The sequence below is a fragment of the Ahaetulla prasina genome, chromosome 4, assembly GCF_028640845.1.
Source record: "Ahaetulla prasina isolate Xishuangbanna chromosome 4, ASM2864084v1, whole genome shotgun sequence".
NCBI lineage: Eukaryota > Metazoa > Chordata > Lepidosauria > Squamata > Colubridae > Ahaetulla > Ahaetulla prasina.
In genome coordinates, this window is record NC_080542.1 from 19,461,819 (window position 1) to 19,479,096 (window position 17,278).

Sequence of the window (17,278 nt, forward strand, 5' to 3'; positions counted from 1 at the left end):
CATTTTACCCTCTGTAAAATGCTTCAAGATGGCAAACTGTAATATTATAAATTGTAAATAAGTTTGGATAGCTACAGTGAAGCTACAACGAATTCCCTACTTATAAACGCAGGCAAACTAGAGTCTGATTCTTATGTGGCTCAGAGGCTATCATGTGAATGATGTTATACGACACATACACACAATATACCTCCATTGTGGCATAGCGGTCACAAAGCATAAATCATGCTTATACACCTGACTGATTCCATATGTGTTCCCTTTAAGCAAGCTCCTGTTATTTGATGTGATTTGGCAGACTGAATTTTCAGGCAAACCTCCATCCAGGCTATAAATTTGGCATAGCTCTGTCCAGTTTCAACAAGACTGTTGGACTTTAGATCAATCTTTATGATACTCTGTGGTGTTTCAGTTGAGTTGCGTTATGCCTTTGGCCAGGTTGGCTGGGAATAATAAGAGATGCAGCCCAGCTTGTGTCCATCCATGGAGAACATTCCTGGCAAGCCCTTTAAGTGGAGGGCATAATCCAATGAGTTTTAATGCCAAAACAGAGGAGCTAGCGCAGAAAATCTTGAGAAGCGAGATGGAAACTTTCCAAACATCCATTATTAGTAAGTGCATTGAGTCTCTTTGAAGCTTTTGAATCTCATTTGTTTCAGCTCTCTATGTATTTGATACCCTCTAATACAGTGTTTCTCAACCTTGTGTTCTGACCCAGCTTTCCAAACATGACAAACACTGACATGAACTCAAAAGATTCCATAGTTAGGAGTGCCAGCAGCCCCGTCAAGAAGTTTCTCTCACAGGCTAACAAGTCTGTCCATCCGGAAGTTGAATAGTTGTCTGCCACATCGATTCATCTCCGCCCCCTGCCTTTTATCCCCAGAGCTAGGATGGGGCTTCCCTAGGAGCAGTGGCTCTTCCATCCCCAGGATCATCCCATGGCTTTCTACTGCTGTCCTCTTCTCTGTCTCCTGCACAACTGCACCTCAGGCACTGGACCCAGCTGCTCCTCCTCTTCTTCATCAGCCACCTCCAGATCTGGGGGATGCTGATTCTCCATCTGAGGGCTGATGGACGGCCCAGGCTCCGCCTCTCCCTCCCTCTCCCCCTCTCTCTCTCCCTCTCTCTCCCCCTCCCTCTCCCCCTCCCTCTCTCTCCCTCTCCCTCTCTCTCTCTGCCAGCTCCCTCTTCCCTCTTGGAGTTCTCAGGTTGCCTTGATGCTGATCCTGACTCCCATGCCTCCTCCTCATCTGATTCGGCTGCTGGAGGGGCCGGTGGCTGACAGGCCACAACACCTTTGCAACTAAGATGTTTTTCTTCTGCCAATGCATACTGGACATAATCAGGCAGCAGAATGAAATGATGTACAATAGGGGTCCCCAACCCCCGGGCTGCAATCCACTGCCGGGCTGCGGCCCGTTTGGAACCGGGCCATGGAAATGATGGGCAGGTGCACACAAAGCTGCATTTGTGAAAGCGGCACATGTGTGTGAAACCATCCCTTCTCTGTCTCCCCCCCTCCCCCCACCACCTCCGGTCCAATCCGCCAGAAAGATTGGAGCCTGCCGATTTACAATCTCCCTTTTGTGTTTTGGCTACAGAAAAGCTCCCGTTACCTGCACCATGAGCTGCCGGTCCGTATTGCTCACCGCATCAAAGGGTTTCGAAGCCTTCCCTTCATCATTGGCTGCAACCCCACCATCCTCCATGTGGTAGGCGCACGAAGGACTGAGGGGAAGCATCGGAAAGAGATGACCCATAACTGGCGTTGGATCTAAAGCAGGGAGACGGACGAGGCCATTAAGGCCGTGTGGACATTCTGATCACCCACCCTTAAAGCCGTATCATAATTGCTTCCTTCACATTATATAGCAAGGACCTCGTTGCCTGTTTTTTTGAGCAGCTGTTTCCCAAAACAACAGTAGTACAGGTAGTCCTCGGTTTATGACCAGAAAAATCGGGCCCAGAATTTCCATTGCTAAACAAGGCAGTTTTTTTTTTAATTTGCATTTATATCCCGCCCTTCTCCAAAACTCAGGGCGGCTTACACTATGTCAAGAAATAGTCTTCATCTATTTGTATATTATATACAAAGTCAACTTATTGCCCCCAACAATCTGGGTTCTCATTTTACCTACCTTATAAAGGATGGAAGGCTGAGTCAACCTTGGGCCTGGTGGGACTTGAACCTGCAGTAATTGCAAGCAGCTGCTGTTAATAACAGACTGCATTAGTCTGTTGAGCCACCAGAGGCCCTTGTTTAGCAAGCTTAAAAAGTTGTTAAGCGACTTATACCCGTAGCCTTTATTGCCCTGGTTAAGTGCCACTGTTAAGTGAATCACATGGTCATTAAACAAATCCAACTTCTCCCCTTGATTTTCCTCGTTGGAAGCTGGCTGGGAAGGTGGCAGATGGCAATCACATGAGCCCAGGATGCTATAACTATCGTAAATGCATGCTGATTGCCAAGCACCCTAATTTTGGTCATGTGATTGGGGATGCTGCCACGGTGCCAAGTGCAAGCACTGGTCATATCTCTGAACAGTCACTAAATGAATGGTTGTCTATGGAGATTCTCAGTCATCCAGGTCATAAAGGTGCTCTTTCAGGAGGCAACTGGACTTCCTTGTTTTTTCTTTGAAGATGTTTCGCTTCTCACCCAAGAAGCTTCTTCAGCTCTGACTGGATGGTGGGGAATGGAAGGATTTATACTCCTTGCAGACAGCTGGTCATTTGCATCCTTTTAGAGGGTCCTTGAAGCACTTGGAGGTTTATCTGTGTCCTCAGGGTCACCTGAGTAGAGCTCCTGGTTCCTGTAGTCTGCAAAGTCCAGTTGCCTCTTGAAAAAGCACCTTTGGGATAAATGAATGGTTGTAAGTCAAGGACTATAAGTAATGCAGACTCAAAGGGAATTTATTTATTTATTTATTTATTTATTTATTTAAATTTTTATACCGCTCTTCTCCCGAAGGACTCGGGGTGGTGTACAGCCAAGGTTAAAAACAATTAAATATACAAAATTAAAATATCAATTAAAATACATATTCAGTAATGGCCAAATTAAAACCGTCAAATTGACCCAGACTAAAATACCCCATATAAAATTACTAAAAATTAAAAATTTGAAAATTTAAAAATCAAGCCAGTCCTGCTTGGCTAAATAAATAAGTTTTTAATTCACGGCGAAAGGTCCGAAGGTCAGACAGTTGGCACAAACCGGGGGGAAGTTCGTTCCAGAAGGTAGGTGCTCCAACAGAGAAGGCCCTTCCCCTGGGGGCCGCCAGCCAACATTGCTTGGCGGACGGCACCCTGAGAAGACCCTCTCTGTGAGAGCGTACGGGTCAGTGGGAGGCATAAGGTAACAGCAGGCGGTCCCGTAAGTACCCGGGCCCTAAGCCATGGAGCGCTTTAAAGGTGGTAGCCAGAACCTTGAAGCGCACCCGAAAGACCACAGGTAGCCAGTGCAGACTGCGCAGGAGTGGTGTTACCCGGGAGCAATTTGTCAATTTGTCTTTTGTGCATGGCAACTGGACTGGAAAAAAACAAGAAAGTCCAGTTGCCTCTTGAAAAAGCTCCTTTGGGACAACCATGACCTGGGTGACTGAAAATCTCTGCAGACTTTTAGTTATACCATTTGGGATGAACACCCTTTGAATGATGTGTGAGTAGGAATGGATTTCCAGAGGAAAAATTGCAGACTACAGGAACCAGGAGAACAACTCAGGTGACCCTGAGGATACAGATAACCCTAACCTCATTTGCCCTCAGAAGCAGCATTATAACAGCAGTGACTACTGTTTTATAGCAGCCCTGCACCATCATTTTGTGAGCTAGTCTGAGCTTTCATGAAAAGCCCCCAATACATCCCACTATGGCTGTCTCTCCCCTTGTGTTAACCTATTTTAGTTCTTTCTTTCTCAAAATCTAACGGGAGGCTAGGAAATTGGTGAGTGCATATTGCCTGGTTTTGTTGATTGTCCTTCCACTTCACTCATTCCTGCCTTTTTTTCTATTTTCAGCATGAGCTTTACATTCGAGCCTTCCAAAAACTGAGTGAATTTCCCCCAGTAAGTATCGTTGGAAACAAAAAAGTTTATTTTGGCCATTGTGAGGCTGATATAAATTCTTCAACTCATCGACCCCTTTCAGGAAGTTTCAGATTGTTCATTGACACTCCCCCTCCAACATTTATTATAAGAAATTAATAATTATTACTTTAATGAACAATCCACAATTCTTCTGTATTGACAGTTCTACAGAGACATTGACCACGAGTTGATTTATTTATTTATTTATTTATTTATTTGATTTTTATACCGCCCTTCTCCCGAAGGACTCAGGGCGGTGTACAGGCAACAATAAAATACAGAACACCACAATATACCATTTAAAATACGAATTAAAAAACTTATTATAATTAGCCTAAAACCTTAAAATTTATAAAACCAAACCCCATTTAAAATTAATAGAGAATTTAAAATCGATAAAATTTATGTAATTTAAAATTTAAAATTTAAAATATAAAATTTAAAATTTAAAATTTAGGCCAGCCCCGCGCGAATGAAAAGATATGTCTTCAGTTCGCGGAAAGTCCAAGGTCAGGTATTTGACGTAAGCTTGGGGAAGCTCGTTCCAGTGTGGAGCCCCACAGAGAAGGCCCTTCCTCTGGGGCCGCCGGCCGACATTGCTTGGCGGACGGCCCCCTGAGAAGTCCCACTCTGTGAGAGCGTACGGGTCGGTGGGAGGCATGTGGTAACAGCAGGCGGTCCCGTAAGTACCCAGGCCCTAAGCCATGGAGCGCTTTAAAGGTCGTAACCAGCACCTTAAAGTGCACTGAAGGCCACAGGTAGCCAGTGCAGTCTGCGAGGAGCGGTGTTACGTGGAGCTACGAAGCTCCCTCTATCACCCGCAGCTGCATTCTGACTAACTGAAGCCTCCGAGTGCACTTCAAGGGGAGCCCCATGTAGAGAGCATTACAATAATCCAAGCGAGAGGTAACGAGCGTGAGTGACTGTGCACAAGGCATCCCGATCAAGGAAGGCGCAACTGCGAACCAGGCGAACCTGGTGGAAGGCCCTCCTGAGACGGCCGTCAAATGATCTTCAAACGACAGCCGGTCATCCAGGAGGACACCTAAATTGCGCACCCTATCCTTTGGGGCCAATAACTCGCCTCCAACAGTCAACCGCGGTTGCAGTTGACTGAATCGGGATGCCGGCATCCACAGCCACTCCGTCTTGGAGGGATTGAGCTTGGGCCTGTTTCTCCCCATCCAGACCCGTACGGCTTCCAAACACCGGGACAGCACTTCAACAACTTCATTGGGGTGGCCCGGGGCGGAAAAGTACAGCTGGGTGTCATCAGCGTACTGTTGGTATCTCACCCCGAAGCCACTGATGATCTCACCCAGCGGCTTCATATAGATGTTGAACAGCAGGGGCGAGAGAATCGACCCCTGCGGGACCCCACAAGTGAGGCACCTCGCGGCCGACCTCTGCCCCCCTGTCAACACCGTCTGCGACCGGTCGGAGAGATAGGAGGAGAACCACCGATACACGGTGCCTCCCACTCCCAATCCCCCCAACCGGCGCAGCAGGATACCATGGTCGATGGTATCAAAAGCCGCTGAGAGATCTAATAGGACCAGGGCAGAGGAGTACCCCCTGTCCCTGGCCCGCCAGAGATCATCTACCAATGCGACCAAAGCTGTTTCCGTGCTGTATCCGGGTCGAAAGCCGGACTGGAACGGGTCTAGATAGACAGTTCCATCCAGGTATTGGGGTAGCTGCCGCGCCACAGCCCCCTCTACAACCTTCGCAACAAAGCGAAGGTTGGAGACTGGACGATAGTTACCCAAAATAGCTGGGTCCAGGGAGGGCTTCTTGAGGAGGGGTCTCACCACCGCCTCTTTCAAGGCGGCAGGGAAAACCCCTTCCAACAAAGAAGCGTTGATAATCCTCTGGAGCCAGCCTCGTGTCACCTCCTGAGTGGCCAGTACCAGCCAGGAAGGACACGGGTCCAGTAAACATGTCGTGCCGTGAAGCCTCCCAACAACCTGTCCACGCCCTCGGAGCCACAGGGTCAAACTCATCCCAAACCGGTTCAACAAGACATGTCTCCTCTCTCTCGCTTGGATCATCCCAATTTCGGTCCAGACCGTCCCGGAGCTGAGCGATTTTATCGTATAGATAACCACTAAACTCCTCGGCACGTCCCTGCAAAGGGTCATCCCGCACCTCCTGATGAAGGAGGGAGCGGTTCACCCGAAACAGGGCGGCCGGGCGGTTATCTGCCGACGCAATGAGGGTGGAGGCGTAGGAACGCCTCGCCTCCCTCATTGCCACCAGGTAGGTCCTAGAATAGGACCTAACTAGTGTCCGATCAGCTGAACGACTGGACCTCCAAGTGCTCTCTAGGCGCCTTCTCCGCGTTTCATCTCCCTCAGCCCCTCAGAGAACCAAGGGGCCGGACGAGATCTGCGCCGGGTCAGAGGTCGCAGGCGCGACACGGTCCAGGGCCCCAGCCGCGGCCTGTTCCCAGGACGCGACTAGTTCCTCGGTCGTGCGCGGGCCAGATCCTCAGGAATGGCCCAAGCTCCGCCAGGAACCTCTCAGGGTCCATCAGGCGCCTGGGACGGAACCAACATATAGGCTCCGCCTCCCTGCGGTGGTGAGTGGCGGTCCGAAGTCTAGGCGAAGGAGAAATGATCAGACCATGACATAGGTTCTGTCACTAAATCACCTAACTCCAGATCATTTAGCCACTGTCCAGAGATATAAATCAGATCCAGCGTGCCTCCCCATGTGTGTAGGGCCATCATTTACTCGAATCAGGTCCAAGGCCGTCATGGAAGTTTGAACTCCCGAGCTGCAGTCGATAACAAGCCGGCTGATGGTAGGTTGAAATCCCCATGACTATAAGTCTGGGGTCTCAACCGCCACTGCGGCAAGTACCTCCAACAGCTCAGGCAGGGCTGTGGTCACGCAGCAAGGAGCCAGGTACGATCAACAAGCCCAACTGATTCCTATGGCCCCACCTCACATAGAGGGATTCACAGCCGGCAATCTGAGGAACAGTGACCTCCTCGGCTCTAGATCTTCCTTAATGACAACCGCCACCCCCACCCCTACCTTGGACCTCGGCTGATGAAATGCTCGGAAACCTGGAGGCAAAGCTCAACAAGGGAACCCCCTCTGAGCCCAACTAGGTCTCCGTAATGCCCATAAGGTCCGCGGACTCCCCTGAATAAGATCGCAGATCAGGGAGCTTTGTTAGCCACGGACCGGCATTACATAGCATCAACCAAGATCCAGGCTCTGAGGATCATGGCCTCCTGAGGAACGGGTAGGAACTGAGGGGCCGGAGCACGTGATCGCCTTCAGACATCGAACACGTGCTCCCAACTCTCACACGGCCCCTCCGCCATATCTGCCTCTCCCACTAACCACACAGATGGGACCACACTTATCGTCAGGAACTTCACCCTCCCCCCAAACCTTCGGACCTAAAACCCGCGCAAACACGCGCAGTGACTGGCCCCTCCCTCGGTGGGCTACCCCCAGCACCCGCCCTTACCCTCCCCCCCTTTAAAAATTCCCTATCTAAAAATCCCCACAAGTTCTTTCTACGCGCATGCCACCTCTGTGGATCCCAAGACCCGTCATTGAGGCCGGCCCTTGGTAACATAGAGGGCCATTCCTGCGAGGCGGGGGCACCTCACAGGCGCAAGAGTTCAATTGAGGAATATCGCATAATAAAATCGGCGAAAAAACTAGCTCCATCTCGGAATTGGCTAAGATGGTAATATAAAATAGTCCTCAGTTAAGGACGGACGTATAATAGTCCGGTCAATGGACAGTCATGATGAACCTCCTGGTCTGTATCCAGGACCCAGATCTTAGTTTGGTCCAATAAATATAAGTTCTTAAATCCAGGGTAGGTAGTCCAAAGCCAAAGTCCTAAACCTGAGAAAACAGGGTGGGGTTGGTGTTTCGCGTCCATTCGATGAAATTTGCTGATCCTGGACAAGTCTCCTCTCAGTTCAGTTCAATTATACCTCTTTTATTTAAATTTCTGGGACACTTCGATAATTTTTATCTACACTGCCCATAAAATAATCAAAAGAAATGTATTTCTCTAAAAATAGCCGAATTTTACTACATGATGTGTAAGTTTTGCCCACAGATGGTTGCTAGTAGTTTTTGTTGGTAGGGAATAGTTTTGTGCTGTTCATTTTACTGACTGTATTTATCTTAGTCCATGATCAAAATAGAGTTTTGCCTGCCTACTTTAATTAATAGTACTTAATAATAGTAAGTTCATAATGACTATTGATATTAATAATAGCAGTAATATTGGATCCTTAGTGTCAGTATGGTCCACTTTGGGGAATCCTGCCTTAGAGCCATAAGAAGAAACAATATATATTTCAAAATAGATAAAAAGACAGATGACCAAAGTCACTTGATAGTGATACAAGGAGCAAATAAATCTAATAAATGACTTTGGTTAAAATGAGTTGTCTATTAGAATACGTCATTCAGGAGCCCCAGTTCCCTTATTTAATGCTTTTCGTCCATCTTTTCTTCTGCGTTAAAAGATCAAAGACCAAGAATCAGAGGCCCAGTACTGTAAACTGGTCCGACAGCTCCTGGATGATCACAAGGATGTTGTCACATTGCTGGCAGAAGGCTTGCGGGAATGTCGCAAACACATCCAGGTAACTGGTGAGGCTGTTTGTCCAAGCTGGTGAGGCCGTTGTGCAGCAACTAAAGAACTTGGTGGCTGAAGGCCTGTTATTTTGAGAGGGATGGAGATAAGATCATCGTGATCATTGTCACGGTTTCAGGATATTGTGATGTCAACAATTAGCTTCTCTGTTGTCAGTGAAGAGATTATGGGAAGGATGTTTGGAAGAAATTGTAAAAATCTTTGTTCCCTCATGAAAACAGAGATGTAAAGAGTAGAATTGAATGGAATTAGAACTAGAACTAGAAAAGAATTAGAACAGAACTTTGGAGATCTTCTACTCCAGCCCCTGTTCAAGCAGGAGACCCTGTACAATTTGAGACAAGTGACTGTCCAGTCTCTTCTTAAAAACCTCCAGTGATGAAGCGCCTACGATTTCTGAAGGCAAGCAGTTCCACTGGTTAATTGTCCTCACTGTTAGGAAGTTTCTCCTTAAATTCCAGGTTGCTTCTCTCTTTGATCACACTCTCTTTACTTCAGGTGGGAAACAGTTGGGTTGATGGGATTCTTGGAAGCCTATCCAATAAATTGGGTTTTCTTCTCAGTAAAAGTTCAAAAGAGATTTCCATGAGAATTGGGCTTGAAATCCCTTTCAGAGGGAGTTCTGATGAAGCCTGATAGGAGATTAGAAGAATTAGAGCAATGCTTCTCAACCGTAGCAGCTTGACGATGGGTGGACTTCCACCCATTGTCAAGTTGCCAAGGTTGAGAAATGCTGAGTTGAAGAGTAAGTTTGTGAGGAGAGACTATTTATCCAGGCCTGCTCCATGCTATGAAACCTTCCTAATTTCACTCCTGTCACTATAATCATCTGAACCGTGGAGTTAGTTTTGGAGAAATGGATAAATATGGCGAAGGCAGCACATTCTTGGATCTCACCTGGAAGGAAAATGTTTCAATCCCATCTGCATCCGTTAAAAAGCAAATACCCCTCAAGGGGAAGGACATTTGAGGAAAGCTGGGTGGGAAGAAAGGCTTTGCAGTTGCTTTGAATCTCAGGAGGTGTTTCTTTCTAGGATGAGAAGATGATCCGTTCGTTTCTGGACAAGACTCTCACCTCCCGCTTGGGCATCCGGATGCTGGCTACTCACCACCTTGCCTTGCATGAGGACAAAGTACAGTCTTTCTTGAATTGAACTGAGATTTTACAATCAGGAAAATTAGATCTGATTTGCAGGAGTCAGAACTTCCTTGTTAATAAGCTAAACGTGATTTTGATTCATGTTTTTGGGGGCTCTGAAGCTGTTCCTCCAGGGGTGGGCTTTAAAATTTTTAGCAAGGATGGGGGAGGGGGCATTTTTGCCGTAGCTGGGCTCCAGAGGCTTTCCTTGAGCCTCTGGGAGGGCGAAACTGGCTTCCCTAGGTTCCGAAGGCCCTCTGGAGACCGGAAACGGGCCTTTTTCTAGCCTTCCCGAACTTCTGCTAGGTCCGTTTTTCATCCTCCCTGAGCTCCGTGCACACCTTGCACTTAACCTGCATCTAAAATGGGCTGTGTGGGGACTCCTGGGTGGGGTGGGCGGGGCCAGCCAGGAGTGGGATTTGGGGGTTCTCCGAACAGTGTAGAATCTTAGCTAGAGGTTCTCCTGAACCCCTGCAAACCCCCAGCAGCCCACTCCTGTGTTCCCCCCTCCAAGCCTAAAAAAAAAACCCTTTAATCTAGGATTGGCTGCAAACACGGGGCTTTCATTTTGTGTGTGTGGTTTAACTTTTTATTAGTTTATCAAAGTATAAAATACAAAAAAAAAACATGGAAAAGTAAGAAGAGAGGAAGAGAAAAAGAAGGGATATAGTGTAACGAGAGAAAAAAGAAAAGAAAAAGTTAATCCTTGTGAACTGTCCCAAAGGAGCTTTTTTTCAGAAGACAACTGTTTTTCTTTGAAGACATTTTGCTTTTCATCCAAGAAACTTCTTCAGTTCTGCCAGATCACAGGAGGTTGGCAGCACCTAACCAATCTTGGTTGATCTTTGCAGCTAAGCCAGGTTGGATGGGAGGCCACTAGGAAATCTTAGGGCTGTAACCCAAAACAAGAATATAAAAACTGCTGGAAGAAGCAGTAGCGACTCACCTTTGTATCGCTGCCTAGAATACTCAGATCAAGTCCGATTGACTCAAAGTTGCCTCCTTTTTTAAAAATTCACATCGCCATTCAATCTTCTCACAGTAAACTTGACCTCAGACAAGTTTCTATAAGGCTTCCATCTCTGATCATCCCCACTAACCTTTCCTAAATCTGTGCCATTTGCCATAATCCTTCTTGTGCTGTGGTTCCCAGACTATCGCAAATTAAATTAGAAATATTATTTTCCCCGATTCGGAAATTCTACCCTATTTCCCCTAAAATAAGACATCCCATGATAATAAGCCCAATTGGGCTTTTGAGCACATGCGGTAAAAGAAGCCCCCCCCCTCCGAAAATAAGCCCTCTTTGAAAATATTTAAACGCATGTGCAGCCAGTCCCCTCCATTTCCTCTGGTTAGGGCTAGGGAGACATAGCTGGAAATCAGGTAAGACTGCAAGAGGAGCCCCATCTTGCTCCACACGCCCCAGAATAATAAGATCTCCCCAAAAATAAGGCCAAGCACTTATTTTGGGGTTCAAAAAAATATAAGACAAGGGTCTTATTTTCAGGAAATAGACACCTCCAAAAGCATAGCAATGAATGGGAATTGGCCATTGATAGCAGTTTGCATACCTTTTCAGCAAGGAAGAATTCAGAACATGTAGATTTTGTAAAGGTAAAGGTTCCCCTTGCACATATGTGCCAGTCGTTCCTGACTCTAGGGGGCGGTGCTCATCTCCATTTCAAAGCCGAAGAGCCAGTGCTGTCCGAAGACATTTCCATGGTCATGTGGCCGGCATGACTAAACACCAAAGACGCACTGAACACTGTTACCTTCCCATCAAAGGTGGCCCTTATTTTTCTACTTGCATTGTTTACGTGCTTTCGAACTGCTAGGTTGGCAGAAACTGAGACAAGTAACGGGAGCTTATCCCATTATGCAACACTAGGGATTTGAACCACTGAACTGCCAACCTTTCTGATTGACAAGCTCAGCGTTTTAGCCACTGAGTCACCACATCCCTATTGAGCCACTGTGTCCCTATTTTGTTATAGATTTTGAGAAGTGCAGAAAACAAAAATCGATTCTGAGGGCAGTTTGAGAATAGGAAGGGGAAAAAAGTGAAATTCCAAGTTCATAGAAAATCATGAAAAAGCAGAGTAGAAGAGAAAAGAGCAAAATAAAATAAGAAAAAAATTGATGTATTTTCCCTCTACTGTTCCAAGCAGTTCTTACAACTTCTTCACTTTCCGATTCTCATAAGGACCCATCTTTTCTTCTCTTGCAGTTTTGTTTTTATTATTTATTTGTTTTACCTCTTTTCTTCATTTCCATTTCCCCCCAAGATCCATTCTTGACAGTACATAATGATCTCTTATGCTTTTAGATTTGTATTCATTTCTTTGTTTTGTGTACCTGTGAGTAGGACAATGCTTAAACTGTATATTTGTAATTGTCTATTCTCTGTCATTTTGACTCCTTCATGCAGCTTCAAATGACCCAATCACTGTTTTTGTATTTCTTTGCTCTTTTCCTCATCCATTGATTCATATCATCTAACAGACCAATTTTGCCTCAAGTACTCATTAAGAATATTACACAATTTCCCCACAATTTAAGTTCAGTTGTTCCATTATCATCAATCTTCGGGACGTAATTTGCTTGCCTCACTAACCTAAATATCTGTTTTTCATGCCAGCCACAACAACCTAGATAACATCAGTTGTTATGTACTGGGACATAGTTTAACCTTTTCGTTCATAATTACACAGGCTGTATATCTTCATGTTCTTTCAGGCATTTCTCAACCTGACAAAATCAGGTCACCTTCATATAGCTCTATTACTTCCTTCCCTTTTTGGTTTCACAGACCCAAACCATCCTTCCTTCCTTCCTTCCTTCCTTCCTTCCTTCCTTCCTTCCTTCCTTCCTTCCTCCCTCCCTCCCTCCCTCCCTCCCTCTCTCCCTCCATGTCATTTCCTTCCTTTCTCCCTTCCATCCCTCCCTCCCCTTTATAAGGGGACTGGAAACCTCTTATCAACTCTTTGCATAAAACAGGAAAAAGTGCACAATTAGTTTTCTGTTAATTAGAAAAAGAAACCCAGAGAATAGAAAAAAGATGAGGTGGTTCTCCCCACTCCCCAATTCTCTGATTTTCCACAAAGTAAGAGATATTTTTGTAATCATACTTATAGTTGCCACAAAGGAAACCAGAAGCTTCTTCTTTCTGTTTATTCTTATTGCACTTTTGTTGTTCTTTTTTTTCTTTCTAGCTTCTGTTTTATATTGGCTTTTCTGTTATCTTTAAAAAAATTAATTAAAAAAATTCTATATAAAAAATAAAGCATTATGGGAGGCATACCAAGAGAGCATCTAACAATGCAGTGTTCCAAGGTGCCCTAATTCAGGCAGGATTCCTTGCTTAACGTTCCTTCCTCCAGCAATAAAGAGAGAAAACCTTTCCTCTGACTGGCACAGATTTAGATTCCTGAGTAACCGAGAAATTGTGTGGCAGGAGATATTAGTAACCAGTCATCAAGGTTTTGCTGACATTGTTGCTTTTGACTCATGGCCCACAGAACTTGCAGGCCCAGCCCAAAGTCTTTTAGTATTAGCTTTTAGATTTTGGCCTTGGGGTTGAGGGAAGACAAATATTTCATTGGAATGAATGATGTTAATCTGATGCTGAAGCAGCATTATTATTATTTTTGTATTTTCTTGCAGCCAGACTTTGTTGGAATCATCTGCACCCGCTTGTCGCCAAAGAAAATAATTGAAAAATGGGTGGATTTTGCCAGGTAATTTAATTATTGCTGCTGATCTGGTTTCATACTCCCTACACAGGTAGTCCTCGACTTATGATCACAATGGAGCCTAAAATTTATGTTGCTAAGCGAGACATTCATTAAGTGCGTTTTGCCCCATTTTACAACCATTCTTGCTACAGTTATTAAGTGGATCACTGCAGTTGTTAACTTAGTAACACAGTTGTTAAGTGAATCTCGCTTCTCCATTGACTGCTTGTGAGAAGGGGATCACGTGATCCCAGGGACACTGCAACCATTATAAATGTTAGTCAGTTCCCACGTGTCTTAATTCTGATCATGTGACCATGGGGATGCTGCAACGGTCGCAAGTGTGAAAAACAGTCGTAAGTCACTTTTTCCAGCGCCATTGTAACTTTGAACAGTCACTAAATGAATGGTTGTAACCTGAGGACTACCTGTAGCATAATACAGGTAGTCCTCGACTTGCAACAGTACATTTAGTGACGGTTCAAATTTACAATGGCATTGAAAAAAGTGACAGGATCATTTTTCACACTTACGACCATTGCAGAATCCCTCATGGTCATGTGATCAAAATTCAGATACTTGGCAACTGGTTCATATTTATGACATTTGCAGTGTTCCTGGGATCATATGATCTCTTTTGGTGATCTCCTGAGAAGCAAAGTCAATGGGCAAGCCAGATTCACTTGTGTGAATATAATTATAATTCAACTTCAGTGATTCACTTAAAAACTGTCATAGGAAAGGTCATGAAATGGGGCAAATCTCACTTAACAAATGCCTCACTTAGCAACATAAATGTTGGACTCCATTGTGGTCGTAAGTTGAGGACTACCTGTATGCTGCAGTCAATAGCTCCATCTAGTGTTCATACTAGATAGTTCATTTTTTTTTAGGCTTTGTAAGATTACAAGTAGTTCTCCACTTACAACCATTCATTCGCTGACCATTTCAAGTTACAATGGCACTGAAAAAAGTGACTTACGACCAGTCCTCACACTTATAACCATTGCAGCATCCTCATGATCATGTGATCAAAATTTGGGAGCTTGGCAAAGGGCATGTATTTATGATGGTTGGAGCGTCCCAGGTTCAGGAAATCGGCGTTTGCGATCTTACCTTCATGACTCATTTAACAAAGGCAGTGATTCGCTTAACATCCATGTCAAAATGATCATCGAAACTCTCTCTAGCAATCATCTTATTAGCCCCAGAAATTGTGGTTCAATTGTGGTCATAAGTCGAGGACCACCTGCAACTGTTGGCTTCCCCCACCCGGAAATTCTTTTGCTAATTGCAGATCGATCGGAATCATGCAGTAGCAGCATCAAGTGTTAAATTAAAAGGCATTTAAACTAAATAAAAGCACAAAATAATCCAAAATACATTGAATTGGATTTAAAAAATAGTTTAGAATCCGAACATTTGGATGGTGTAACTGGAGACTGATTAAAAGATGGATCCTATCTGATTACGATAGAATTTCTTCAGTATATGGGTGAGAATTTGATTTGTGCCTGTTGTCTGTGGAGATTTTCAGTCATCCAAATCATGGTTGTCCCAAAGGTGCTTTTTCATGAGCAACTAGACTTTCTGGTTTTTCTTTGAAGATGTTTCACTCCTTATCCAAGAAGCTTCTTCAGCTCTGACTGGATGGTGAGGAATGGAAGGGTTTATACTCCTTGCAGACAGCTGGTCATTTGCATTTTTTAACCAGTCGTTAAGGCCACCTGGAGGTTTATCTGTGTCTTCTGGGTCACAAATCAAAATTGAACAGCCCTCTCTCAAGGGAAAGGATACAACATCATCTATCTCTAGTCTACAACACAGTCATTTCAGCAGTTCCAAGAAGACTTTGCACCCATTTGCATTATTCGGGTGACCCTGAGAACACAGAAAAACCTCCAAGTGGCTTCAACGACCCTCTAAAAGAATGCGAATAACCAGCTGTCTGGAAGGAGTATAAATCCTTCAATTTTCCACCATCCAGTCAGAGCTGAAGAAGCTTCTTGGATGAGAAGCGAAATGTTTTCAAAGAAAAACCAGAAAGTCCGGTTGCCTCTTGAAAAAACCACCTTTGAGACATTTGTGCCTGATGATTGAAAGAATGCTGTTACTGTTCCATTAATCTAAGAGAAAAGAATTAAGAGGGAATGCAAAAAGTACAGGATTAGTTTAGTCAGTTTGCCTGGAAAGATGGGAACGAGTCAGTATTTTCCTAATGCAGGTTGTTCCCAGAAACATCACTCAATAAGAAATTCGGGTCTCTATTTAACCCCTTTGTGATTTTTCCACAGGCGCCTGTGTGAACACAAGTATGGCAACGCACCTCAGGTGCGGATCAACGGGCACGTGGCAGCTCGCTTCCCTTTCATTCCAATGCCTCTGGATTACATCCTTCCAGAGTTGCTGAAGAACTCAATGCGGTGAGTTCTGTGAGCGGAAGGGAGATTTTGTCCTAATTTGGTGGATTTGAATGACAGGGCAGGGATGTCGAGAATGTAAACAGGCATCTGTCGTGGACAGATTCCATGAGGAAGAGTAAACGGAAGAAATCCAGCATACGAAGGTGACATTCAAAGAGAGTGCATAGTAGGTGAAGTCAAACCAGGTTTTACATTTAGGCAGGAAAAATCAAAGGTATAAGTATAGATTAGGTGAGACCTGACTCAAAAACAGTAACTGTGAGAGGGACCTTGGAGTGCTAGTTCAGGGGTCAGCAATCTGCAGCTCTGGAGCCAGATGTGGCTTTTTCACCCCTCTGCTCCCCTGTCACTCAAAATATGCGTCACAACTGCCAATGTGCGATACCCACTGGCATGCGATTTATTAAGCTTTTCAACCCCCCGGTAGGCCAACCATGAATAAATCCAAGAAAAAAAAAAGTTTCAGAAGAAAACAGAACGTTTAACTCAACTACATATACATATATGGCCGCTCAAGAAATAGTCAGGCATGAGAAGGGTTTTGTGGCTCCCGGTGTTTTCTTTTCTGTGGGAAATAGGTCCATATGGCTCTTTGAGTGTTTAAGATTGCAGACTTCTAGTTGATCAGACTGCTGATCATCAACTAGACTGCTAGTTGATGATCACTTGAATATGAGCCAGCAATGTACAGCAGCAGCCAAAAAACTAATACAATTCCAGGTTGTATAAACAAGAGGCATAGAATCAAGATCACACAAAGTGCTAGTACTACTTTGTAAAACCCTAGTAAGACCACATTTGAAATACTGCAACCAATTTTGGTCACCATACTACAAAAAAGATGTTGAGACCTTGGAAGAAGTTCAGAGGAGAAGAACTAAGATGATCAAAGATCTGGTGACTAATACATATGAAGAACAGCTGCAGATTTTGGGTTTGGCTAGCTAGTCTAAAGAAAAGAAGAATTAGGAGTGACATGATAGCAGTATTCCAGTACTTGAAGGGCTGCCACAGAAAGGAGTCAAATTATTCTCCAAAGCACCAGAGGGCAGGACAAGAAACAACGGTTGGAAACTAACCAAAGAGAGAAGCAACCTGGAATTAAGGAGAAACTTCCTAACAGTGAGGACAATTAACCGGTGGAATAGCTTGCCTTCAGAAATCGTGGGCACTCCATCACTGGAGGTTTTTAAGAAGAAACTAGACAGCTGTCTAGTTTCTTCTTAAAAACCTCCAGTGATGGAGTG

General features: G+C 44.9%; 1 protein-coding gene across 2 annotated transcripts in view; it reads left to right on the top strand.

Annotated features, from left to right (window-relative positions):
- Nucleotides 1–17,278, top strand: part of BCKDK (branched chain keto acid dehydrogenase kinase) — a 55,877-nt gene that overhangs the window by 30,256 nt on the left and 8,343 nt on the right. For both annotated transcript variants that reach the window (XR_009154911.1, XM_058180994.1), the window contains exons 5-10: nucleotides 1,605–1,715; nucleotides 4,023–4,070; nucleotides 8,603–8,722; nucleotides 9,768–9,866; nucleotides 13,538–13,611; nucleotides 15,903–16,031. Coding sequence is in view for 1 of the 2 variants with exons in the window: in XM_058180994.1 (XP_058036977.1) it covers nucleotides 1,605–1,715; nucleotides 4,023–4,070; nucleotides 8,603–8,722; nucleotides 9,768–9,866; nucleotides 13,538–13,611; nucleotides 15,903–16,031 (581 nt within the window). In the remaining variant the exon portion in view is untranslated. The remainder of the gene's footprint in view (nucleotides 1–1,604; nucleotides 1,716–4,022; nucleotides 4,071–8,602; nucleotides 8,723–9,767; nucleotides 9,867–13,537; nucleotides 13,612–15,902; nucleotides 16,032–17,278) is intronic.